The 25,982-nt window shown below is 41.1% G+C and overlaps 1 protein-coding gene across 2 annotated transcripts in view; it reads right to left on the bottom strand.

Annotated features, from left to right (window-relative positions):
• edil3a (EGF-like repeats and discoidin I-like domains 3a) overlaps positions 1-25,982 on the bottom strand; it is a 104,063-nt gene that overhangs the window by 28,589 nt on the left and 49,492 nt on the right. For both annotated transcript variants that reach the window (XM_008285498.1, XM_008285499.1), the window contains exons 4-8: positions 17,887-18,000; positions 10,092-10,273; positions 2,284-2,439; positions 1,369-1,513; positions 974-1,158 (exon numbers count right to left, since the gene is read on the bottom strand). In XM_008285498.1, the coding sequence (XP_008283720.1) occupies positions 974-1,158; positions 1,369-1,513; positions 2,284-2,439; positions 10,092-10,273; positions 17,887-18,000 (782 nt within the window). The remainder of the gene's footprint in view (positions 1-973; positions 1,159-1,368; positions 1,514-2,283; positions 2,440-10,091; positions 10,274-17,886; positions 18,001-25,982) is intronic.

The following is a 25,982-nucleotide window of genomic DNA, read 5'->3' as shown; positions in this document are numbered from 1 at the left end:
AAAAACATGTCTGAATCAAGAGCCGGCCAATCTAGTAACAGCCAGACAAGGCAGTACGACTATAGAGCGCTAACTGTGTCACTGCCAGGGTGGCGGTATGTGTGGAGCAAACGCACACAAAAAAAAAAGAAAAAAAAAAAAGGCCAAGAAATCAAAGAAATCACTCTGATCTTCAATTCCCTAAGAAGATGATCCACATTACAATTTCTTCAATGCTATCAGTTTTAAAGATTGAAGATGTGGTTTTTTAGCTCTAAAAGCAAGGAGCGTTTACGGCCTTTTATCTTAAAAGAATCAGAAAAAAAAGGCCAATATATGAGGCCATATGTGAGGCCGCGCTGGGCATGATTGAGCCTGATTGATTTATATCTTAAAAGTCTCTCGGCCCCCCCCCCCTCCCCGTCAGTCTCACATATTGTTAAACAGAAAGCCTGGGTGGTAAAGGTTCATTTGGAGATGTGTCTTGTCCCTTTCAGGAGACATGTTTAGCCATCAGTTACTGTAATGGAAACAAATAGATTGGCTGGTTTCATAGAGATAGAAAGTCTGGACTGCAGCCAAAGATAACAGGGCTAAACTGTTCCAACAGAGGCAGTGTGGGTGTTGGATTTAAAAAGACTGGCACGGAAATAAACAGAGATGACTACCTATTACTGACTGTTTCTGAGAAGGATAGCGAGAGATAACTAACAGAAGTAGGATTTCAAGATACTGTATAATTTCGCTCGTCGCTGATGCTGTAGCCGTCAATGAAGCCTTTCCCTATGAAACATAATTGAATCCATTGGCATGCATTGCCATGTACACACCATAAATTACTATGCCAGGGAGGTAAGAGCTAATCCTTCAGCAGAGTGAAAGCCAGCTATCTGCAAAAAACCTGGCTGTCTGTTGTTCATTTCCCTGCTAATATATTGATTTGTCTCTACAGTAGCTACAACAGATAACAGATTAAGCTCAGATTACATCTTACCTGTAGCCACTGTGACTGGTCACTATGTCCAGCTGTCCAAGCATTGACCTTGCCTTGTTTGTCCAAACGGGCCTTCCCGGGCTCCCAGGTGAACATGTCCATGTTGAGTGTCCTGAAGATGCTCGAGGCCATGACCTGATAGTCCTGGATATGGCCTGATTTCATCCCCAGTGGTTCAGAGCAGCCTGGCAACAAGAAGATCATTTATTTGTTCTAATCTTATGAAATGCACAACCCTCTAACCCCCAAAAAACAAACGCTCTCGGCGCTGATTCCACATTTAAAAAAAAGCTACGCAGAAGGCACACTGGAGGGGATTGTCGAACCATTTATGATTTATTTATGATTAATGATGACGATTAGCGTATTCACTTGGATGTAAAAATCCCACTCACCCGTCAGCTCACAGCCGAGCAGCTCCATGCGCAAGGTGCAGTGCCTCCTGCAGACTTGGGGGTAAATGCGCACGAACTGGGCTTCGATGGGAGGGGTGAAGGAGTTGGCCGACGGAGCGTTGTTATCGACGTTTCCTCTGAAAATCTGTTGCACGGGATGAAATAACAGCAGACAGGGGAGGGGGGAGAACGGCGAAGCAGATCAGTTTGCAATAATGTGACAGTCTATCTGCCGCTGTCTCTGGTGTCTACTCCACACTCAACAAATTGCTGTCATTCAAGGTCAATGAGCTACAATTACAGGGAAAAATAGACAATTTCTTGCACCATTTGAGCCACTAATTCATAAGAACAGTGGTGTGTTTGAAATTAGTGCTCCAATTATATTGCCGTGCCTTCTGGAGTTTTCCAGCCAAATGACCTCAGACAGTCTCTGAATTAAGTAAAAGCTCACACAGTCGTAGAAATTTCTCACTTTCGGTACGTCCACTTGTGACTGACAACAAGGTTGAGATCACATCATATTCAAGTCCTGACTTATACTGTTGCGTGTAATAAATTTGACAAGAAGTTTGGAGGTCTGGGTCTTTCGGAGCTCGGCCAAACAGAGGACAGCCGTGGTTTGCTGTCAGGGATGATAGAATGCTGTGTGGCCTATTTGGTGGCTGTTCATCCCCAAATAGTATAAAAATTCAATCTAGAAGTCATAAAAGTGGAGGGGGGTAAGGGGCAGCAGGATGGGCCCGGTGTGTGCTAGCTAATTAAAAAGCCATCTCATCATGTCCTCCACCCTGCCCTTGACTGAGCGCACAGTCTCTAGTCGCTGTGTGCGTACGAGTGTGTATCTTTGTATGTGTATTACTGAGCAAGAAGCGACAATATGATGTGCACAGTTGTGTCTGCGTGCCCGCTCACCATATCCTCATCTTTGCCCTTGACTTTGTATGTTCTCCAGGTCTTCCCGTCATCACTGTAGGCCACTTTGTAAGACTTGACGTACTCTGGGCTGCCGATACGCTTTGCACCCTGGGTAATTAGGCCCGTGACCCTCATTCTCCTCTGCAGGTTTATCTGTGGAGTACAAAAAAAAAAAAAAGGCAAACATTTTAAGATTGTAACTTCATTTTCAAACACTATAAATGTGTGCGTCCGTCCGTGTGCACGAGCAGTGTGAGAATTGCACGTCAAGGGGAATCAATTCACCCCCTTGTATCTTTTCTGTCAGGGCCATCCATCTTATTCAGAAAGTCGGTGATCAAATGGAACGTTTAATCAATCCTCATGCTCCACATCCAGTCTGTCCACCCTGTGCAAACTGTCAATATGGTGCCAATGTAAAGCTGCTTGGCGAGCCAAGAGGAAAAGAGGGAGCTAAGGAAGAGGAAAATGATGAATGGTTTTCCTCCATCCTGCTCAGCACACACAAAGTAGGATCATTACATACACACCAGTTTAAGGTCTCCCATTGACAGGTCATTTTGATAGAGTACATTTCTGCAAATTTGCATAGATTTGCCACCTATTTTGCTCTCAGAAGGTAATAATGGCATGTTGCTTTGAGTGGAATTGTTGTGTCATGTCTCTAAAATGCACACCCCAAACTACCACTACATGATGGCACCTATTCAACTCAATTCAATTTTATTTGTATAGCGCATATTTACAACAACAGTCATCTCATAGCGCTTCACAAAGGCAGAGACAGAAACACCCAACAATCCAAAACATCTGGATTCCCTATAAGCTTCAGCAGTCCGCAACAGTGGGAAGGAACCGAAAACCCCCACAGGGGAAAAAAAAAACCTCCGACAGAACCAGGCTCAGGGAGGGACGGCCATCTGCCTCGACCGGTTGGGTGGATGTAGGATGAATTATACAATTTAGTTTACAGTTAAACAAGTTATTAGAATTGATTGTCCTTTTGTAACAGGAGGCATCATGGTGGGGCAGCAGGATGCAGAAGGTGAGGCCAGCGGCTTTAATTCAGGAGCTCCAGATCCAGAGACAACCTAAAGGATGCTCTCAGCAAGGCAATACATTTCAGACAACATGATGGTCTTAATAAGCAGTTCCATGTCCTCCAGTGTAAGAAAAAAATAAAAATAAAAATCAGTGTTTCAAGAATGATACATTTCCAAGCATTCTTGATTGGCTCACTCTCAGGCAGGTTGGTCTGTCTTCAGTCCCACCCATGCGCCCACAAAATGTAAATACGCTGCCTTCAAATTACAAGCTTGCAGCACATTACCGAGACCTATGAGTAACATTACACGTGTCACATCTATGTTTTCTGACAGACGTTGCTTTCAATCTGTCAATGCCGGTTGAAAAAAAAAAAAAGTGCCACTCGCACTGTAATTCTGGTGAGCTTGTATAAAAGATGAGACAGCTATTGACAGTTGATGACAGCTCACTTCATTGTGACAAAACGAGGAAGCCTGTGGTGAGTAAGGACTGGTGCTGTGTTGGGTTACCCAAGCACTCACAGGCACAAGTGCACTGTCTGTTTATTAGAGCAAATTTTAAGACTAATTAAAAAGAGTAGGACAGGAGAACACCGGGCGATTCCACTCTTACAACGTTGTATCCACCTCATCTGTGACAAATAAAATAAAGCAAATAACCTGCGATGACAATTATTCATTAATCATGCTGCCACAACATTCACATAAAGCTGCTTCATTTTAGGAACAAAAACAACATCCCAGCTCATCTAGCTCACCTCTGACAAAATATAAAAACACAGCTGTCTAGTCTTTCATAGCTGCAGAACAGATGAGCAGCGGTAATACGCTTTTGAGTAAGTATTAAGCAGAGCACCATTAACCTGGGATGGTCAAACCAATAAAAAGAAATGCAGACTAAAAAAGATTTGAATTACTCCAATGAACTGGGCTAATTCTCTACGACTCTATGCTGCAGTTACTTCAGCCGTTTTAGATCACGCATTCTCGGCAACAAAACCCGTGACTTAATGCGATATTGCGAACAAACAAGTCCACATTTCAGTTTATGTTTGTGAAGCTGAAGGCTATTTCTATTTAAGAACATGAACCATTTTAAAGCCAATCCAAGAAATGGGAGTCTAATGTCACTGACAGTGTGACCACATTCAGGATGGTATTCCAGGGGCTTGAGCTCATTTTCCGGTGCAGAAATGGTAGCGTTACTATGAAATAAGGCAATTTATAAGTAAAATATTTGAGAGCAAAAGCTCAAACTGTTGGCTGAGCCCACTAAGTTATGCTCTCCTTTTCAGTTAATGAAAAAAAACTCTAAGCTACGTCTCCTGAGGACATTACAGATTAGAGTATTGGCTCTTACGGATCCAGCACAAGAATAGAACTGTTTATTTTTTCCACCAACCTTGTCTGAACTGTCAAAAACTAATAGAGTAATGTGTAATAATTCTCTCAGTGTTGATTCCTATTCTAATTTCCATTTGTCGAGACAAGACTCAATTACACATATTTTTTTTCTACATTCTTAAACCAACGAATCGTGTTAATTATACATAACGACCCCTCTTAGAGCCTTAGAGCTGCACTGACCCACTCTTTCTCTTTCACAGCATTTCTTCGCACTCCTCAGTTTTCTCCATAGAGATAGATACTTCTTGCACTAATTAGAAGCCCTGTCACTAAAAGGCCACTGCTGGGGTAATTGGGGTGATCCCTCACATTTTTAATGACCACTCAGAAACGCACCTCTGTCACTTCACTGCTAATAGTGATGCATTCCTTTTGTTTGACTGAGGCATTGTTGGAAACATCCTCCTTTTGCGGACCTTTTGTTTACGGACTTATGTGTGTCATTTTGAAGAAAAGTGCCAATTAAAGTACACTGCTTTAAACGCGCACAGGAGTGTACAAAAATTACACCGAGATAGCACCACAACAAATTTAGTACTTAACACTTTTGTACGACCTCGAGAAGTTGTCAGCTGTTCTTGAGATACCAATTTTCCTGTAACCGTGCAGCTGAGCCCACATCTAGACACATGCATGAATAATCAAGCAACATTCGATGGTAATTTTCTCATATGTGCTCTGTGTTGCATACTTGACCTTTAGCGCAGTCCACCCTCAGACAAAGATGTTTGTTTGTGTGCATCACTGTGAATACACAAACTGCATTATCTTTACCATAGTGCAGTTTTACAAAACCAAAAAAAAAAAGCAGAAAAAAAAGAACAAAAAACAATCACATAAATAAAAGCTGTACCCTTAGCAGGCGTGTGTACTCCCCTAGGTTCAGCTTAGACACAAAGACAGCTCGAAGTAACGCTGCCGAAGACAAAGTTGAGAATGAACTCTTACCCTTTCACCATTTCACCCGTTTCTTTTTCCAGACACACAGCACCGTGCGTTTAAAGTGCTCTGAGTAAAACGATCCTCTGTAGAAAAGAAGTTCCGACATCAAATCATTTTCTGATGCCAAACTTTATTTGCAAAACAAAGAAAAAAAAACCTTGTGTTGAATGTGATTCAACTGTTTTCCCTCTTCACTGCCGTCAGAAAATGTTCAGCCTGGAACCATTTACAACATCCTGAAACCGAATACGTCCTCTAGGAACGGGATTCTGCAGCATCCGATATGATGTGTCTGGATCCGGCTTCTGCTAATGCTAACAATGTCCAAATACTTGACAAATACATCTCTGATTTCTCATTGGTCCTTTGAGGTCACGTGTACAGTTACGCTATTGGCAGGAAAACATCACAGATTTATTAGGCTTGTAACAAGGAAGAGCTGTAACTACAGTGAACAAAAATACAAGCTAGAGAATTCTGCTTTTATGTTTTCATCTAGATATACAAGCTAGTCTCATAAGAAATACATGTCAGAGGCAAGATTATATAAATAGATGCATCGTGACGAGGGCTGAAACAATTGGTCAATGAAAGGCAGCTCGGCTTTGGGGCCATTTTTCATTGTTTCTTGAGATTTCACAGACAGAAAGGATAATTGATTAATTGAGAAAATTATCAGCAGTATAATCAATAATGAAAGTAATGGTTGGTTCCTGTTACGATTAAAACTATGATTCTTAGCATCCCTTATTTCTAAGGGATGATAAATGATAAATGACTGTTTCAAGTCAAATCACAGTATATCAGAACCTAAAAGCCGCCCGCTAAACAATAAAGAACGACATGAAATAACGTTTTTAAATTTTAATACATTTTTCCCGTTCACTGCTCTCCAGAGCCCATTTACTCTGTCTAAACCAAACACGCAAAGCACATCTATTTACAGCCACAGCCTTCTAGTAAAAAAAAAATGGGAGCGACTACACAATGGCTAGCTTCCAGTCATTTATATTATTAAGACCTCTAATTATTCCCACATATAATCAGACCAACAAGCAAGACCTCAAAAAAAAAACAAAAAAACCCACACACGCGGACGCACAAAGGTCAAGAGCGTATAAAGCGAAATATGCCTTGTGTTGATTATACACTGAGATCAGAAGTGTAGAGGGAATTGCAACAGCATTGTAACAATTAGACTGTCCTTGAAACTACCTAAGAGCCCCGTGGCACTGTTGTGTAAAAGATGCACACGTGCGCAGACACACTTAAAACGGCTCATCTCTATGTGCAAATTGAACTTACAATAGGTTTATTTATTCAGTATTTTTTTTACCTCTTATTGCCATATTTATACAATATATAATAATAGTGACCTCCAAACCAATTTTCCCCCTAGAACTAAAAATTATCCAGTGTCACATCCAGCAAGTCGCCAGCATGTTATCACTGTGTTTACACATACGGACAAGATAAGTGATTTAAATGGCATAGGAAAAAAAAAAAACAGACCTAAACACCACTAACATGCTGTAGCTGGACCAGAAATAGGCAAATATACCTGCTACAGACTGATGAAATACTCACAGCAGACATCGGCTTATTGCTCTCAGTGTTAAAGGTGCAAGTTTAGCGCCTCAAATCTGGACTTATTTGTATATGAGGACATGCTTTCAGTAGGAAATCTCAGAGTCGCTGTGCAAAAATGCACGTGCATATGTCCAGAGGCTTTAGTCAGTCGGTGCCATGCGGTCCTGCTGTGATTATAAAATAAACTGAGCTAGAAAAGCCTTTGTCAGGGTCACATTTCAACCGCACCGCGCTGTACAAATGTTTTAATAACATATGGTTACACTGAAATGAAAGCGGAAAAGCTCCCCAGACAGCAGCAGCAACAAAAAAAAAAATTTGATAAATATCAGCACATGCCAAAAAATGTGACCAAACTTCATGTCATTAACTGCTTAACTCCCATTAAAATATGTATAGGCCCTCTTAGCCTTCACAAGTGATTTGTACTGTTTCATTCTTTCAGCACAGCCGGCTGAAGCTATATTTTGCTGATATTGGTGAGACCGGCAGCATATTTCCCTTGAGTGTTCAAATGCAATTTTATGTGTGAGCTAGACGTGGTGAGGCTGTGGAGAACTCGTATTCTCACACTACACAGATGTGTGAACGGTGGCAAGCTCGCACACGCTCCGATGAAAAGCACATGAGCCTACATAAACACAAGTCGGTGTTTGCATGCTTTTGTGTGAAACTCTGTGATGTATTATTCAAATTACGTTGCTCTATGTTTGTTTATGATTGATTCATTTGGTTTAGGGAGGTGGGGGGGGAAGGTGCTGAAAACTGGCTGGCATCCAAAGACGTAGTAAATACATACTGCAGCAGGAAATACCTTAGCAGATAGCCAGAGAAATGCGAACCCTTACGTTGATAGGTGTTGTCATCTGCCGGTATAACCTGCTGCACATGACAGACATGCAAACAGTCACGCCGCATCACTCCACACACACACAACAAAAAGCGCGCCACTGACTCCTTAGCATAATCCCAAAACACTGACACGACTGTACACCTCTGTACTAACGTCCCAATTATCCCGGCCCTTTGTAGAAACACACAATGCCTACAGCATCCTGTGCAGCATCCCACGTGGCATCATTAAAGTCAAACAAACCGCCTGAATGTTTTATGTCCCGTTCTCCTCACCCTCTCCATGTGCCAGGTTCCTATTCTCTCACTCATGCCGGCTGTTTCTTTGACTCTCTCTCTCTCTCTCTTTTTCTTCTTTTGTTGTTTTTTTTTTTACAAACCCATTTCGGCCCTGTCTTACTATTCTCTTGTTGTTACATACAGCTTCACTTTCTCCATCATGCTGTCACAGCTTAGTATGTTTTTCTATTATGCTTTGCTCACGGTTCACTGTGCATCATGTGTCTGGCAACGGCGGTGCTTCAAAGTTGATTGTCTGTCATCACAGTAATGACTCAAAGGTAAAAACAAAAACAAAAACTAATAGTTCATTAACTCGCTCTATAATTAATTAGTTTACAATTCACGATGGTATTGTTCTCGCATCTGGGAGCTCTATCTATGGAATTGCCTGAGCCTTGGAAGAGAACTGGAGTTAAGGGCAAATGCATACATCACAGTTACACATCATGTGACAGTTGCTGAATATGCTGCAGCTGTTTCCGCTCGAGGTCTTGATGTGTGACTGTTTGCTCTACATAAATCCAGAAAATCATTTCTACGTAGGGCCGTGCGCCCCGCAGGCAAGGAAGGTGCGGAAGATTCAATATTATGACTTGTACGGTTGCTTGATGCGGTGAAACTACACGGGGTTTTTCAGGGTTACAGTTATGTAACAGTACAAATTAAAAAAAAGCAGCGGGATCCGGACTGGGCAGGACTGATGAGGACAGAATAACAGGGGTGTGATGTGCAAAAAAAAATAAAAAAAATCAGGAGCAGCAGGTAATCCATCATATCGATCTGTCTATGTAGCTCTTTGACAATAAACACTGACTAATGGCACAGCGTGAAGGCTGACTTTAACAAAGCAAGCGAGTGCAAGGAGAGTTTCGTGTATCACTGCTTTGCTGCCATCAACGTGGAGTTTCTTTTCATTTCACAATTATATGGTTGTTACAGATAAAGGCCCTCTAGGTGGTTATAGAAACGCCCCAGGGTACGTAAAAAGGGACAAAAAGAAGCGGTGGATTGTCGAATTCAATTAATTAAACAGGAAAATTACTGTTAAACATCAAAATCTCTCTCCTGATAGCACGGTCATTTGTAGATCACAATTTACAAAACACACACAAAAAAAGTAAATCATTAATTGCATTGGATGATTGCGATGCTCGGCAGCATAGTTGTGTTGCTAGGGAACCTTATGACAAAGAGTACAGTGCCAATGCGGTTACGATTCTGAGCGTTTCACAAGTAAATGTCAAAACAAGACATGGCACAACTGAGCAAATGCTAAAAAAAAAATCATCACCGCAAAGAGACACACATCAGTTTGGCCCTTTTTTTTTTTAATACTGTTCCTCACACATGACTAAACCTGCATCTGTTCTGGCCCCTTGCTTACACTTTTTATGGCTCTTTATTACCAGTAAGATAGCCATCAATTTTACAGTAACTGTAATTAACTCAAAACTGCTGCATTTTTACACCGTCAGCTATTTGTGCTAACCGCCAACAGCAGCCAAATGGTTTCATACAGTAGGCAGCTTATAAATAAGTCAAGATAAACCATTTAAATCCACAAAAATGAAACAAACAAAAAAAAAAAGGAGCTTCTGTATTTAAGATTGCGCCTTTATCTTAATTCATTTGTACGTGGCCCTGAACCGGGCTTTGCATGTCGACTGCGGTGCGACTGTGCTTTACCTGGATCCACGGCCATCTGTCATTTTCGGCAGCGGTCCAAGCATTGACCAGGCCCTTCTTGTTGAGGCGTGCGAAGTACGGGTACCACTTCTGTAGGCCGAACAGAGCGCGGTGGGTGGAGGAGGCTGTTATCTGTTGGTTGGAGATTATACCACCCTCCATGCCCAGTGGTCCAGAGCATTCTGAGGGAAGAAAAAGGGAGGAAGAGATAGATGAGTCAAAAAATAAATAAAATGTGTGCAACTCAGTGTATGGAATGCTTATAGAATTTCAAAAATACCACAAACACTGCATTGTGTGAGGTCAGTGATTTTGTCCTCCGCAGTTTGTTGTTTCTCTCTCTAATGTCTCCGTGTTGTTGTTGTTGCTCTACTGCTCTCTACTACAGCAGACATTAAAACTGCAACTTTACTTCCACTCTTCGCTGTTTGTATCTTTTGTTGCAACCTCCTGTTAATACTCTGCCTTTGAGGTTATCAGTTACCTTCATCCGGACTCCTTTCTCTCACTATAAATGTTGCTTTGATCCATAACAAGGGCTCTCCTGATGTTGCCAATGTGGATAAAATCCTTTTAAAATCACAGCTGCCAACAAGAGGACTCCTTCTCTGCCCTCATGCTGCCCACATTCGACGGACAAACAGGTTGTTCCTTCATCTCCTCCGGAGAGCCGAGCCTTCGGGGGTTCCTCCCAAGAAGCCACTTCTGGACGGCGTTATCCCAAAAGTCAACAAGCTCTTGCAACAGCTTTAAATATCTTAGCGGCTGCACCATTAAAGTACACAGCCATGACAGCAGTGTCTTAACACATAAGCGCCGCGCTTTCTTTAAGCAGTTTTGTACTTACCATTAATCCTAATTGGTATGTCTAGGCACATCAAATGCATTTTAATGAACATACCTGTGGTTGAAAAGGATTCTAGCAATGTTCATCCAATAAACAATTTATGGTACTCCAAACAAGTACTTCTTTGTGTTTCCATTAGAAATAAAAAAAAAGTGCACTGGGAAGTCTCATAATAATAGAAAACACATGAAACACAACGCTGAGGTAAATGGAATCGGGCATGCGTCCATTCAGACAGTAAACACAGCACGAGCAACGGCATTTCTCCAGCCTGAATAAAATGTGTAAGAGCTGCACAACTGCACTAAAATTGTCCCCTCATCTCCTCATCATGCAAACCTTAACTTGTAATATACAACTTATTCACATGAAATTGGTCAGAAATTGACTCGGCGTAGTTTGTAAAGATGAAGGAAAACAAAGCAGAGGTGACGCGGAGTTGGTTAGAAAACAGTCAGAATGCAAAGACTCCCTGCATCACTGCACTTCTTCTGGCAACCGCAACGCAACTACCGACATAAGCAGCATCGCAGCTGTTCTCAAGATAAGCTGAATTAGTTGTGACAGATGCTGAAATTTTAATTAGATTTTTTACGTCAGCCATAGAGTTGACTTAAATGCAAAGAAATATAGCGGGAGGATTTTTACTTTTCAAATATCTAATTGAACATGACAGCAGAGGATACTGTATAATTCAGCATCTACCACCTTCTAGCGCTATTTCCTCTGGATGCAGAGAAAAGTACTTTAGCTGTTCATGATATAAAAGCTTGAATGTGTTGGGGAGGGGTGGGGGGTACTTCCCAGTTGCTCCTACTGGTTAAATGGTTTAGTAAGTCTGAGGAATGTTACTGGGTGTTTTCTGATGGCAGGAGGATGTGCATTGGCAGTCTGTCTAATTTAATTCCCTATCAGATCTAAAAGTCATGAGTTTGAAAATAAACCTCAGACGTCTCGCAAAACGTAATTTATTCCCCGCGGTCTTTGTTATTGCATAACATCAGCAAGCAAACACATGTGACGGGCAGAGGAAGGAGCGTGCTTCACGTTTATTCTGCCGTGCACAGAATGATGATTTAGTAAAGATGATTATTGATGATGTGCTCCAACTCATTGATACACAATTGCATCCGGCTTATGAGGGGAATGATGTGGGAGGGATTTGTCCTCCTCTGCTCTTGCTTGCTGTTTATTCCTAATGACAACAGGGATACAAGCGATTAGAGCAATAAACAGAGGACAAGCGGAATTTGTTATACTCCTTTTTGTGAACAGTGGTGTGTCTGATTAAAATTTAATCAACTCATTTCATTTCTCCCATTTGCATGTTTCTCGTCACGGATGATTAAATAGTCACGTGTAAAAAAGCCGAAAAGGCACGATGTAGGAAAGAAAAAAAGCTCTGAAGTGTCCCAAAACAACAACAACAACAAAAAAAGAAGAAGACATGTCAAGTGCAGACTTCAGCCAGAGCCACAGCTTGCTGATGCCGGCTGAACTGTAAGTGTACGTATAAAGCAGCCTTCAGGGGAAGCCTGGAGCAATGGTCACCTAAAAGCTGTATTGCTGCCTTCACCATTTAAACAAAACATCTAAGCATTTCAAACCTAGTACTGACATACAGACAGAAAAAAAAAAGGCGCGCACACACACATACAAGCAAGCAGACAATGAAACTGGCAGCGCTGAGAGCTGTGAGAAGACTTTCAGCACACAAGAAAGCCAAGAGTCAGAAAAGAATGGAACAATGAAAACAACCCTAGCACGACTTCTCCAGCTGCTAAAGCAGTGGGGCTCTAGTCAACAGGGAGCCGGGAAGACAGTGAGTAATGTCTGAGGACAGTCCGGGGGGATCGAGTGGAGGCTGGAAGAGAGCAAAGAGTAGATCTGTGTGTGTGTGTGTGTGTGTGTGCACTAACAGAGATGTGTTTATATATTCCAGTATGGTAAATCACTCTCGCTTCACTAGTTCTTCCTTGTATGTGACTCACCGCTTCCAGTCTGATTAGAGGGCGGTGTAGGTGGATGCAGTAGCCTACTGCTAGAAGCTCAGAGAAGCTCCTGAATTTCTGAAATCTGGTGGATGAACTTAATTTGGACCTCTCAAAAAGTCTTGCTGAGGATAAACAGCTTTTATTTTTAGACGTGCTATAGCGATTTAAACCAAAGGCTTTTCTTACCAGCGTGTAGGCTGTGATCTTCCAAACCACTACTGTGTTAAATAAACTGCTACAGTAATCCAACTTCCACTTTCATTTCAGTTCCAGGGCCAATACTTGTCTGTTAATTAATTTGCTTCATTCATAGTTAAAAAGTATTTTGTCCCGCTTCGTTAAAAGAGGCTATGCCTCCAACTATTGTTGTTTCTCTTCAGTCCATCAGGAATCCATCCTGAAGCTCAAAGTGTTTGAACAGATGTTGTGCAGACTCAGCCGTACACTCATTGGGTCAGACAGCAAGTGATTCAATTTCATTTTCTTTCCCAATAAAAATATTTTTCTCCTTCTTCAGCTCTAATTATGAAACATAATATTTGTTCTTGAAGCTGGAAGGTATGTTTGAGGGCAAATGCATCACTTTCACTAGCGCCACAAGTTACAGGAACACATGTCGGGCAGCATAACGATATCTGAGAGAAGTGTCGATCAGAAATGGCACCTCATGTTCAATATTCGTCTGAGGAAAACCAAACTATAGATTCTGCAGGTATTTGAACAGGTCTGTCAGGCTTACAGACACAGAGAAGGTTAATTTTAACATTAACATCTTCAGATCAATCAACAACACTGTTCTCTTACAGTTCTTTATGTGTAATAACATCAGTCTATTCCCCCAGTAACATTAATGACTGCAGTAACAGAACTGTGGGTACGTTATCCCCCATGCCATACCTGTACATGTGTCACTTCATCGAGTTATATCTCCACATGTCCATATGTAAATTCATCATGCCTGGTATATCGTCTCTGCTTCTTTCATGCCTTATCTGTATTCAGCTGCTGTAACATGTAAATTACCCAGGTGAGGGATCAATAAAGTTTATCTTATCTTATCTAACAGCTTTCAAACACAAACACTTTTATATATTTTCACAACATTATCATATTTCCTGCATGTAGATAATAAAATGAGCTTTTTTCAGACACGTCAAAGCGACGTTCTTTGAGTTAAGCGTTTCATCTCCTGACAAAATGTAAAGAACGTATCAGGTGCAAATCACAAAAAGCAATACAGTGTGCAGAATGAATCCTGACTTTCCATTTGTTAGGGTCACACATGCTTCTCTGCCACACGCACCAGATGGCACATCACCAAAATTTAACTTTCCAAAATGAGATGGAATGTATTTTTTTTTCCTCGTTAGGGTTCGTTACGGATGGAGGTGCGATGTTGCATCAACACAATATCATATTTGTCTAGATGTTGTACCTCTTGGGCAGTTCTCTTGTAACATATTCCATGCGGATGTTGTGACAAGACACTGCTGCAAAGCCGCGGTCCTTCTCACCTTGTGGCAATGATGGGCCACTCTTAACGAGCTGCCTGCCAGTCGTCCGTCAGAGCGGCAGAGGCAGTCAGCCCCCGGGCCTTGCCCTGCTGGCCCCTGAGCATACATCAGCCCTCAGACAGCACACATCACTAACACCAGCACCACCGTGATGTGACAGCTGAATCCATCTCCCACAAGCCCTACCTACAGCCTAAACAAATTAGTGCCCCACTGAAATTAATGCCAGCACACCAATACTAATGAGCATGCAGCAGAACCGGGGGATGAGGAAAAGAATAATAAACAGTCAAAACAGACGGCAGCCGTACAACAGAGGTTCTGCAGGTGACAAATGAGACTGAAGCAAACGCACCTGTACGCGCACGCTGGCTGCTATTTTAATTAAAAAATAAGTCAACTGTGATTAAAGGGGACAAACAAAAAGTGCAGGCATACATGTTTTCATGTAAATTATTGAATGACCAGAGCAGGATTTTCTGAGGTCGATAACGATCTTAATATTTTAGCTTTAAAAAAATCCAAAAATTAAGTATCTGCCAATATAAACTTTCTCCACAGCCCATGAAATAAATTTACATTTTTGACAAGTTTCCATCAAATTAGTTGAAAAAGGAGCCCATTTGTGCTTTCTGGTAGATAACCTAAAGAATATTGAGGGTTTTAAAGCATATTTTTAGCAGATTAGTACCTCAGCTTCTTGTCATTTATTGTCTCATACTGATATATCTGCAGTATCAGTAACAAATACAAACAGTGTTTAGAACCACTGATCCCTGTCGTATTATAAATTAACTTAAATACAAAGATAAATGAAACAAACAAGATAAAAGAAAATTATCAGTAATATATTACTGGGGTTAGCTTGTAGTACACAACCACGCAGAGCTACTGGGTTTTAGTTGATATATCTGGGTGAAAATAAGTCCAAGGTAAACTTTGTGTACTTGAGTTGATTTAGTTTTTGATGCTCAAAGATGCTTTTTGGACAGTCATCCCCTTCCCTCAGCATCGACTCTTTAACCGATGATTTAACCCACATTAATGTCTGAAAGCGTTAACGCTTCTGGGCAATTACAGCAATAACCATCGCAAATTTGTTTCAGCAGAAAGGCTGAGGCCGTTTGTGCCAAGAGTTATCTCTCTTAATTTTATATTTTACAAGGATTTATTCTGGCAAGTAATAGATATGATTCTTCTTCTTGCTTCCCATTGGATCATGGAAATCAATACTGAAGGCTCTGTAATCACCGAACCGACAGCCAGTGGTCCGAACCCTTGCTGCTGCCTCCACGTAGGATTCTCACGCTGATCTGTGGTGTGGTATGGAACATCTAGAAAATGTACAGCTGCTTAATCTGCCACAGCCGATATGTGCAGGACTTGCCCACACACACAACGTGGGCTGAAGGAAGAAGTCAGAGGAGATGACGAGTTCTGGTATTCCAGGCATTCTACCTTTTTATTTTTTTTCCCTGTTCTGTGCACACTATGTTTGTTGGAAGCCAAGTAACGGCACAAAAATGATGAATTTAAATGTGCAAAGTTGAAATTTAAGGACATTTAAGGACTCGCCATGAGAAGCACTAACTGTGATTACTGATTTTGATCATCATTTGTTTTTCTGTCACTCATAAATCCCCACTCTGCAAATCAGTGGGATATTCTATTCAAACTCAACATCAATTGTTCTTGTAAAAATGAAGCTGAAACTGGTGACAGAAAGCTGGTACATGAAGCTAATAATATCCTGCTGGTTATTTTGAATGTCTTTTGTTTACTTAGTTTTGAAAATGTGATGGTCTCAGTAATGTCTTTATTCATGTTGTGGATTTTGTGATATATTCCTTTTCTGTTCTGTCTTTTTTTTTTTTGTTTTTTTGGGAAACAAACAGTTGAAAATATTAGGACTGTATGTTTGGCTGTGTTCCAGCACACTGAATTTTAAATGAAACAAAAATAAAGCAAGGTTATAGCCCTGACTTCTAGCTTTAGGGGTGTTTGGAGTTGTTGGCGTATATATTAGGTTAGCAGTGTAGGACTTATGGCCCTCTTTACTCTTGGGGAATATGTATAAATGGTATACGATCTCTATACAGTTCACGTGCTGTAGGTGTAAACACCATCCGTTTAAAGCGGGGGTCAGAACTTTCACCTTGTGGTCATTGTTTCATGTCAAATGTGTTTACAGCTGAAATAAAGCACCTCAATACTCAGACTGCACTTTGACAATAACAAGCTACATTAATGGTCGTATAACACACTGTACACAATGAGTTTATATAAAGGGGTGGAATTAAATAATCACAAATGACGACGGTTCGCACATATTCATTCAGCAAGACTGCTTAATTTATTTTCACTCACAAATCCAATCTAATTTTTCAGGCTGTACCTCTCGACTCCTTTCCGTCTACTTTCTGCCATCCAGTTTATAAAAGCAACTCTTACCCCTAAACCTTTCGAAAAAATTCTCTTGTTCAAATATCCCCGACTGCGGTACTCGTGAATTAATTTGTGAATAGCAGTTCAGGGAGGGTTGGCTCACGGCTCCAAGTCCACGGATAAAATAATCCTAATATGTTGCTAGACTGCAGACGAAATCACCACAATAGCATAACAAACACATGAAGCCCCTTTGAGCGTTGGTGTTTCTTCTTTCCATACAACCATTGGAAAAAAATAAAATAACATGAGGACTTGCAAATACAAAGTGTGAATCATGTGTCCATTCATTTACTATGATGTTTGATTGTGTTACTCTGGAATCCAATCATTGTTTCTTGTCATTTCTGACAGATAAACGGAAAAAAAGTGAATTAACTTTTATGGATGTTAGGATACACCGATAACGTTCAGCATAAGAGAAGCTCCATAGTGATGTACTTAATAAGGGCTCTAAACCTCTTCTTATCAATTAGAGGGGGGATGAGAGACAGGGTATGGATTGATTTCACCCAAGCATATGATTCATACGTGCATTGGTGCACACTGAGCACACGGTGGCTCCTACAATTATCAGCCCTCTTCACCTGACAGCTCATCCTTCCACCCACTGCATGAACAATGAGCAACCACCATCCAGTGATCTGTTGAACTCACTTACAACATCTAAATATTGCTTCACAACTACAATAAAAATAATATTAGGTAGTGCAAAAAAAATAAAAAATCCCCAAACTCTGAAATGTTCTCAAGACTTAATAAACTTGTAGCATAACTTTTAATCAAAGGTCAGTGCACTATCTACTGAGCAAAAAAAAAAGGATAGACGCTCCTTATGGGGATTCACCATCAAACTGTCTCTGATCGATCAGTTTGCCTGGGTAATACTACCAACCGTGCAATTACCTGCAGCATCAGGTGTGCTGCTGAAATCAATAGAAAGTTGTAAAAGACTTGAAAGACAAATATCACAAAAAAGAAACACAAGCACTTACTGTATTGACAGTTCCTGCCCATGTACTCTCCTGGGCAATCGCAGGAATAGTTGGCCACCAGATCCGTGCAGATGCCCCCGTTCTTACACGGGTCCCTTTCACATTCGTTAATATCTGAAAGAGCCAAGAAAGAAAAGAGAGAAAGAAAGAAAAAAAAGGTGCATTCATTTGTTTGAAGCAGGCATGTAGGCAATTAGAAAGAGTTCATCCTTATTAAAATGCATCGGTGGTATTGAATTTTCTCTGTGTGTGTGTGTTACTTGATTCCGCCCGGCCGTGGAAACTCTCACAAAGACGACGGTTTCTTGAAACGAATAAATCAAATTCTCAGTAGACTGTTCATGCTACAACATAGTCCAAGTTTCCAAAGAACAATCAGCATAGTGTGCTTTTAAATAATGATCATACTTTATTTGAGAATTTGTTAAAAAAAAAAAAAGGAAAAGTGAAATAGTATTTGGCTGTTAAGCAAATGGCCACATGGGTTTTGCGCCAGTAAGCGAAGAAAAGCAGCAATGCTAAAAATTGCAGAAAGTCAATTAAAAACTTGTCAAGTTGGCCTGTTTGACTCTGTTTACACCAATAATCCAGCCAAAGCAGCATAACTAACAAAAGTCATGTATTATTCATGAGCAAGCCTTTGAATGGAGAGTTTTTTGTAGCAGAAACTATGCTATCTAACTAATATTTCCTCATATACACAGTTTGTCTTGTGGGGAAAAAAAAACAAAAACAAAGTTCTGTTCAATAATGTGCCAAGTTTAGACTTGTTCTTGTTCGCCATCGCTTACCAGAGACGAGCAACTCTTACCCAGCCAGCATTAGATTTATTTCATTTAACAATTTTTATGGCATTTTGCTCAAGTCAGATGAAGCGCAGATGGACTCATTCACATACGTAGTGTTAGCAAATACCTACGATAAACAGCAGTGACACGCAATTTCGCACAGATGGCTGTAATTTTGCTAAATATCCTCCACCTCTTCATTGGAGTATCACAGAAACAGAATAGGGCAGAATATGATGAATTATCTCAGAATGATCATCTAGCGTACAGTCACCTTTGTTCTGTAATTGCTCTCCGGAACAGCTTTTCCCGCGACTGATTCATCTAACCAATTACGGAAGGTGACGGAGCTCCAACCCCACCCATCGCACACCGTTTGCACTCTGTTCTGTTACAGTTAACAGAAGGAAATTACTGGTTTAGAAAGGTGAGGAAAAGGAGAAAATGGTGAACTTTTGAACAATTTTGAACACATTTCTAACGATATCCAAACTGGCCCCGTGGCTGCGACAAGACGTTTTTAATCCTCCAAAACAGACCCTGAGCTCTCTGTGACTCATAGGTACATTTTGGCTTCATGAATATGTAACTAGGTTTGAGATTTAGAAAGCTTAAGAAAGTGAAACATGATTAGAGTAAGTCTGTTACGGCGCTCCATCTCTCTGAGATTTTTATCTACAACATGTATAATAGTCGCTTAGGCACATTCGTAGTATCTCAAAATATATCTTCTTTTTTTTTTTTTCCCGGGGATGTCTTATGCTCCAGAGAAATGCAGTCATGGTCTTCAGGCATAATGGTCACTGAGGTACTGTGACTAGAAGCATCTTTAATCTGCAGCAGAGCAGAAGAATAAAAATAAATAAATAACTAGAGTGAAATAAAAGAAAGGGAGAGCGGCACAGAGGGAGAGAGGAATGAGAAATGTTTTGTGATTCACCCAAAAATCCATTGGAGACCCACGAGACAACTATATTTGGGTGAAAAGATGTTGGATGAAATTGAGCCGTAAAACCTTTCCCAAAAGGCAGCATCGGGTATAAAAAAAACGGTTCTACAGGTTTAACACGCACCTGTTCTGTTTTCCTTGATCTGATATGCATGAGGAGAATATCTGCTCACCCTGGACACAAAAGCACGCATGTCGAATTCTATCCAGCCTTCACTACAATGTGTTTTTAGTTTTTTTTTAAATTTATGTTTACTGTGAGAACGCAGCGAGAACATTTCAAAACAAAGCCCCGCTCTGTCCTGCCGTGTGGCGCCTCCCTCCTGATTCTGATACAGCCCATGTTAGCGAAGCCCTGCTGTTTGTCAGTTAGTCAACAAAATGCCGATCCTTAAAATGCGATGTGACTCAACTTGTAGATTTAAGTGCATCATTCTCAGAGAGACTGAAGTCAATAGTTTTACTAGCCAGCAGGCTGTCTTGTGCTTTAGAGAGCACAACAAAAGAGCTAATTTCTGCAGCTGGCGCTAAAAGCAATACTCTTGAAAGACAGACTGCATGCAGCTGTTAAGTTTTGTGAACATTAAACTCATTGTGAGGTCGTATTTTTGCATTTCGTCATAGCTGGGACGGTTAGTGATGGTCTGTTTTTGTCTATGCATGGCTGTTTTTCAGTTTTTGTTTCCCAAGTCATCGCTGGAGCTATTTATTATGAAACCGTTAAACCAAAAGTCTCAATCTTCCCAAGATTTGTCCACTGGGTCCATGCGGTTCATGGTTTGAATTATGAAGACTCAACTGTGAAATGACTGCAAAGATGCAAAACAGGGATTAGAGCTTTAAACTGACTCAAAGAATAACAACTCCATGACACTTTAATCATGACAAATACACGAAAGAAAGGAAGACATCAAGATGAAATCATTTTGAACAGCAAAAGACTAGATCAGGTTTGTTGGATAGTTGTTATTTGGATGAAATCTGCTCAAGGTCAGGTAGCTGACGTCGTCTAAATCCTGCCTGGTTGGTGCAGCGAGAGACCTAATTACTCAACGTTAGGGGTTTCAGTTATTCAAGGTCTGTCATTGATGCATTTTTGAGTGCGGTTCAACCTTCCAACCGCCTGCTGTAATCAGATACAAACGACTCTGGAGTGAGCCTCCTTATAGAGAGAAACACTGGCTGATTCTCATCATAGAATCCATCTTTACATTCAAGATTTAATCCTCAAGAACTACTCATTTTTAACATCACAGTTATTAAAAAAAAGGCCGGTGTGAGTGGCCCCTTGTGAAACAACAGTCATGCATTTCACATCACAATAATTTACACAGGGAATATGTCCTCTCTGCTAATTGCCTTAGTGGAACACTAAAAGGGAAACTTGATTTTATTGCCACTTGTGAACAATAAGATATAACAGAGTCACGACATTAACTGCATGAAGATCCTTCTGGGTGTAAATGCTGCAGCAGTATGAGGAAGCCTCAACTTAAATGGCACAAACTTTGCTGCAGACTTTTCTCGAGCTCTTGAGTATTATATGTGGAAAATGAATAATGCGCCTCCTCTGCACACAGAGCAATCCATTGGTGTTTCACAATCACGCTTACTTAGATACGTGATGCGGTTGTTGCTCTTTTAAGTTCGCACCCCGCCTCGTTGCCACCACTAGGTTCAAATACAGACGTAAGGCAAATGGCCAGGCCGGCCCGGAGCTCAACAAAACACCACAGAGAGGAAAACACAGCTAGCCCGTCTTGTGATTTGCTTTCCTTTTATGAGAGACCATTAGCCCCTGGGAGACCGGCGCGGGGGAAAGAGAGACTTGCCAGTAAATCAGGTGAGAGAAAAGGGATTACTTTGGGGAGAGCAGTTAATCCACCTGGTAAAAAAGTAGAGAAGAGGGGAGAAGATAAGCATGGAGAGGATGGGAGAGCCGGATCCTATGAAAGAAAGAGACTAGAGGGTGAAAGAAACTTACAAAGAGAGAGAGAGAGGAAGAAAAAAAAAGACGTGCTAGCCCAGTGGTCAGGTAAATAAAGTCGGTTTACACAGCTTCTTTGACGCAGTTACAGGCGCGCATCCAAGGAGGTTCCCTCACTGATATTAGTCCAAGTCTACCATCCTGTATTTAAATATGCCATTAAAGCCTTAAACTTGGTAAAACAACATTCTGCAGCTTCGCTTTAATGAGGACGGTGCTATCTTGGTTATAACAATTTAACAAGCCAGTTTGAGTAAAGATTTCTACAGTGGATGGAGACAATAAAAGTAGCAGACAATTAAATGCAATCCAGCCCACTGTCTGTGCAGTAACACTAGCGAAGCTTAAAATGTTTTTCTTGAATCCGTGCCAGGACATTGCTGATTCAACTGAGACTGTATTTAGTGGCATTACACAGGATTGGAACAGTTTGCAAGGAGACCGTGTTGTGTTGTCCACTCGCTGTACATACGACGACGGGCACAAAGCCATTCAGGACAACAGGATATCGTTTAAAATTAGAGTTCAAAAAGAATGATTGATTTGCTTTAATCATGGTTGTCATCGACTCCTAACCGTGTGCAAAGCCTCCTAAAAATACGGCTCTCAACCTTAAAATAAAATCCTTTCAGACTCCCATCACGCCCTCATCAATCCAATGATATGCCTTGCTCCCTGGCATTACTCCTCTCCTCCGCCGCTCTCTAAAAAGTGTCTCAGGCAGACAATAATGAGAGCAATGAATAGTGCTGTGTGTCAGGAACTAACGCTGGCTCTGAGTGCTAAATTGGCTGTGGTGTGTCCAGGGAGCAGGAAAAGGCCTGCAAAAGGAGGGGGTCACCTGCGCTTCGGGCTGCACTGACCTCTACAGCAGCCTGCACCTGCTACAGCCGCATGAGCACCCGGACCAATGAATCTGCTCTCCAGTTCATTCAGCTGTACAAGTATTGTGTCAAATCTTGCAAAGGATGGTCGCTGAAGGTCATTGTAATTTGCCATGTGGACATTATCCATCCATGTTTCTTTAACAGAGTGCAAAGAAAACTTTACATACTGAGCTGAATTATATTAAAATACGCGTTTTATTTTAGTTAGGAGTTTCATATAAGTGCATACAATAGCATCAGAAAGTCTAAACAGCCCCAAACAACAACGTAAATCACACAAATGATTGAAATAAATGCCTGCTAATAGCTTGTAATCCTCTCACACTTGTAAAGCCCCCAAACGTAATTAGCCGAATGAAAGGTAATGTCCCAGCAGTATTGCCCCCACATCTCACCCACTTCCTTCATTAAATTACAGTCAGATGTTGGGCGAAGCTGGAAAAAAAAAAAAAAAAAGCCTTCTGTTTCCTCTGCCAAGACACTGTAAGCCACATGACTGCGGGGTACTCTTTGTTTTCACGAGGAGACGTCTCATTGCGTTACATCTGAACGCAGTCTGGCTCACGTGCGCGATTCCCCCTGGGCGAGTTTCATCTTATCTGTTTTTATGTTACAGAGCCGAGCCGACGCGCAAATGTTTGGTGAGCGAGCTGATCCTCCCGACCCCTCTATCTAGGCGAGGAGCAGCGGTTTGACCTCCGCAGTCAGTGATCGACAAGAATGAAGTGGGCAACCGGTTGTTTATGCCTGCCACATAATTAACCTCTGACCTTGAACACTCGTACTTCCTTGGAAGTAATCATTCTATTTTTTACAGTGGTTAAGGGCTTCCCCTGGGATGGACTGCTGCTGCTGCTGATGCTGATGCCTTGTGATTCATACTAGTCCTGCAGATGTTTGGATTTGATACTGGAAAAAAAAAAATCCGTGGGCACATACAATGAATTCATCAGGGGGAAAAAAAAAAGGAAACATATGGCCGATGATTTACATTAGTGAAAGGGAAGGATATATATCATTAGTCTATAGCTCTGTGACGGAGCAATCTATTAGGAAAGTTATGAGAAAAAGAACTTCATGTCGCATGATAGAGATCATTTGATATATTTATATGGGCTACGCCACAAGGACATAATACACTAGTTCTAATTTATGATGTACATAGTCAGCACCGCATGATGTTATCATTCAGTGACAGCTCAGGCTAAGGTAACAAAACCCATCTACATGACTGACCAGATGATTAACATGCACAGCAGAGCATATTTTGCTGCACAGGTCGTGTTAGTCACATAACAATACACCATGGGAACAATATAAACACATGATAGAGTTGCAGTTTTGATAAGAACAGCACATCTCGTGGTGTCTCTCTGTCCTCTGTTCCATCAGTGATTTAATTGTTTCCTTTCCAAATATTACTCACCCCCCCCCACTTATTTTTGGCTGCTTTGATGAAACACATCTGCTCATATCTCAGTGGGAAAGGCAAGATAACACAATAGTTAGTGCCGTATGTGCAGAGTTAAGGCTTTATTTCCAGCGCAAGTCAAAATAATTGCCATGTTTTTCCACCTGCATTTTATCGCATCACATGTAATGTGAATGTGATTCTCCTTCAGTTCTCCATGACTGAATGCTCACACGAGCCTTGGGATAGACTATAAATGCATTCACGCACACATGCTGTATATACATTATCTATGTTGAATGCATGATTCCCGGCCTATTTGAATTTAAGTATGGACAGTTCTATAATGCTTCTGTACTTGACGAAGTGCTGACACGTCCTCACAGTTGCATCCCTGTATATGGGCGATCAGCCTTGGATGTTGTGTTTGACAGGTGCTGGTGCAGTGAGATGTGTCTAGTCCACACTACACAAGGCCAAGACAAGCCCTGTCTCTCCAAGTTGAGTCAGAGATGGAAGATAGAACAAGGAAGTGCCTGTCTCCACTGTCAATCTACGCTGTCAGTTTATCCTTGCCTTACCCATGCCACTGAAGTGACTATCACCACATAAGGCAGGATTCCTATCCAAGGCTCTGATGAAGTCACACAACCAGTTGAAAGGCAGATTTAACATCACCCACTGCATCCCTGAAATGTGTTTTCACAGCGATATATTTGAGCTTTCGTCATATGCATCCAGGCTTAGCGTGAGTATTGATTTTATTGATCTCCTTTGCAAAAAAAAAATTCTCATCGCATATGCAGGTTGGTTTTCACAGCGGTACATGCTGTATGTTTCAGGGGAGCAGATGATGCATGGAGCTGTGAATGCAGGATTAAGAATAGTGTATTCCAAGGACATGCTTTTTGAAGTGGGATTAGCCCACTGAGAAGTTATTCACAGCAGCACTCCAGAAACCCTTGAAAAGGTATCTTAGGATGCATTGCAGAGAGGTTTGAGTATCTGAGAAGCAGAACACTCATCATTTTGAAGACATGCAGATTGGGGAGGGGGGGGAGGAAGGGCCTCCGCCAAAGCTGGGATGTGCAGAATGTGAAGAGCTCTCAGCTCTGTGGTAGAATGACACTCGGAGGAAAGCCTTAAGTGTCATTTTAAGCTTACAGATGGAGCCTCCACAGCAGGTGTGTGAGGGGAATACTGAGCTAACTCAGAAAAAGTCTGATCTGCAAGCTCCTTAACATCACCAAGGTGTACTTATTAGAATGTGTAAATGGCATGCAGATAAAAATAAAATACAAAAATAGGAGATGGCAGGCAGAGAGTAAGCACAGGCCTGATGTGGGGAAATGAAATAAAAAAAGACATCCGCTCTTATGAAGCTATAATATTCTGCTCTTACATCAACTCACAAGGTCATCATGTTTGATTATATAATGATTTACCACACAACAAATATAAATGCAATTTGCTGGCCTTGATTTATTTTTTTAGAGAAGAGGGGAACATTACTGGGAACCTCTTAGTTTCATCTAAGCAACAAATGTCAGCAGGGTTGTAGAAACGTTAAAGTCAGATGGCATCGTTCTTTGTGACGGATGAATCTGTCTGGCAAATTTCTCAGCAAGCCAAAGTTATCGAGATATTCCAACAAAATCAAAAATGTCAACTTAATGGTGTCAGTAGGAAAAAGAGTCAGAGGATCAGCAAAGTCATCTGGTAACCACCAAATGTTGTGCAAATTCACGGCAGACGATTACTGAATAGGTAAAATAAAAAAAAAAGTAGTCATCATTAAAGCCAGTAGACTTTATCCTTTAGGGACCTTGGAGAAGAGACTGTGAGGAGAATGGGAATTAGTTTTGCAGGTATAAAAAAAAAATTGGATGAATTCCGATAAAAAGGTAGCAGATAAAAGGTTGTGGGAACATCAGAATGAAGGATTTAATAAGTTTAGGTTAAAACATAACATCTAAAGAAAGAAATTGCATCATTAACAGACTAGAATCATATCTATCAAAAGAACAAAAAAAAGGTTTTCTGGTCAGATTCTGAATTACTTATGCAAAGTTTT

This window comes from Stegastes partitus, unplaced genomic scaffold (assembly GCF_000690725.1).
Source record: "Stegastes partitus isolate 25-593 unplaced genomic scaffold, Stegastes_partitus-1.0.2 Scaffold404, whole genome shotgun sequence".
Lineage (NCBI taxonomy): Eukaryota > Metazoa > Chordata > Actinopteri > Pomacentridae > Stegastes > Stegastes partitus.
The sequence above is the reverse complement of the archived record's forward strand: the minus strand, read 5'-3'. Positions and strand labels throughout refer to the sequence as shown.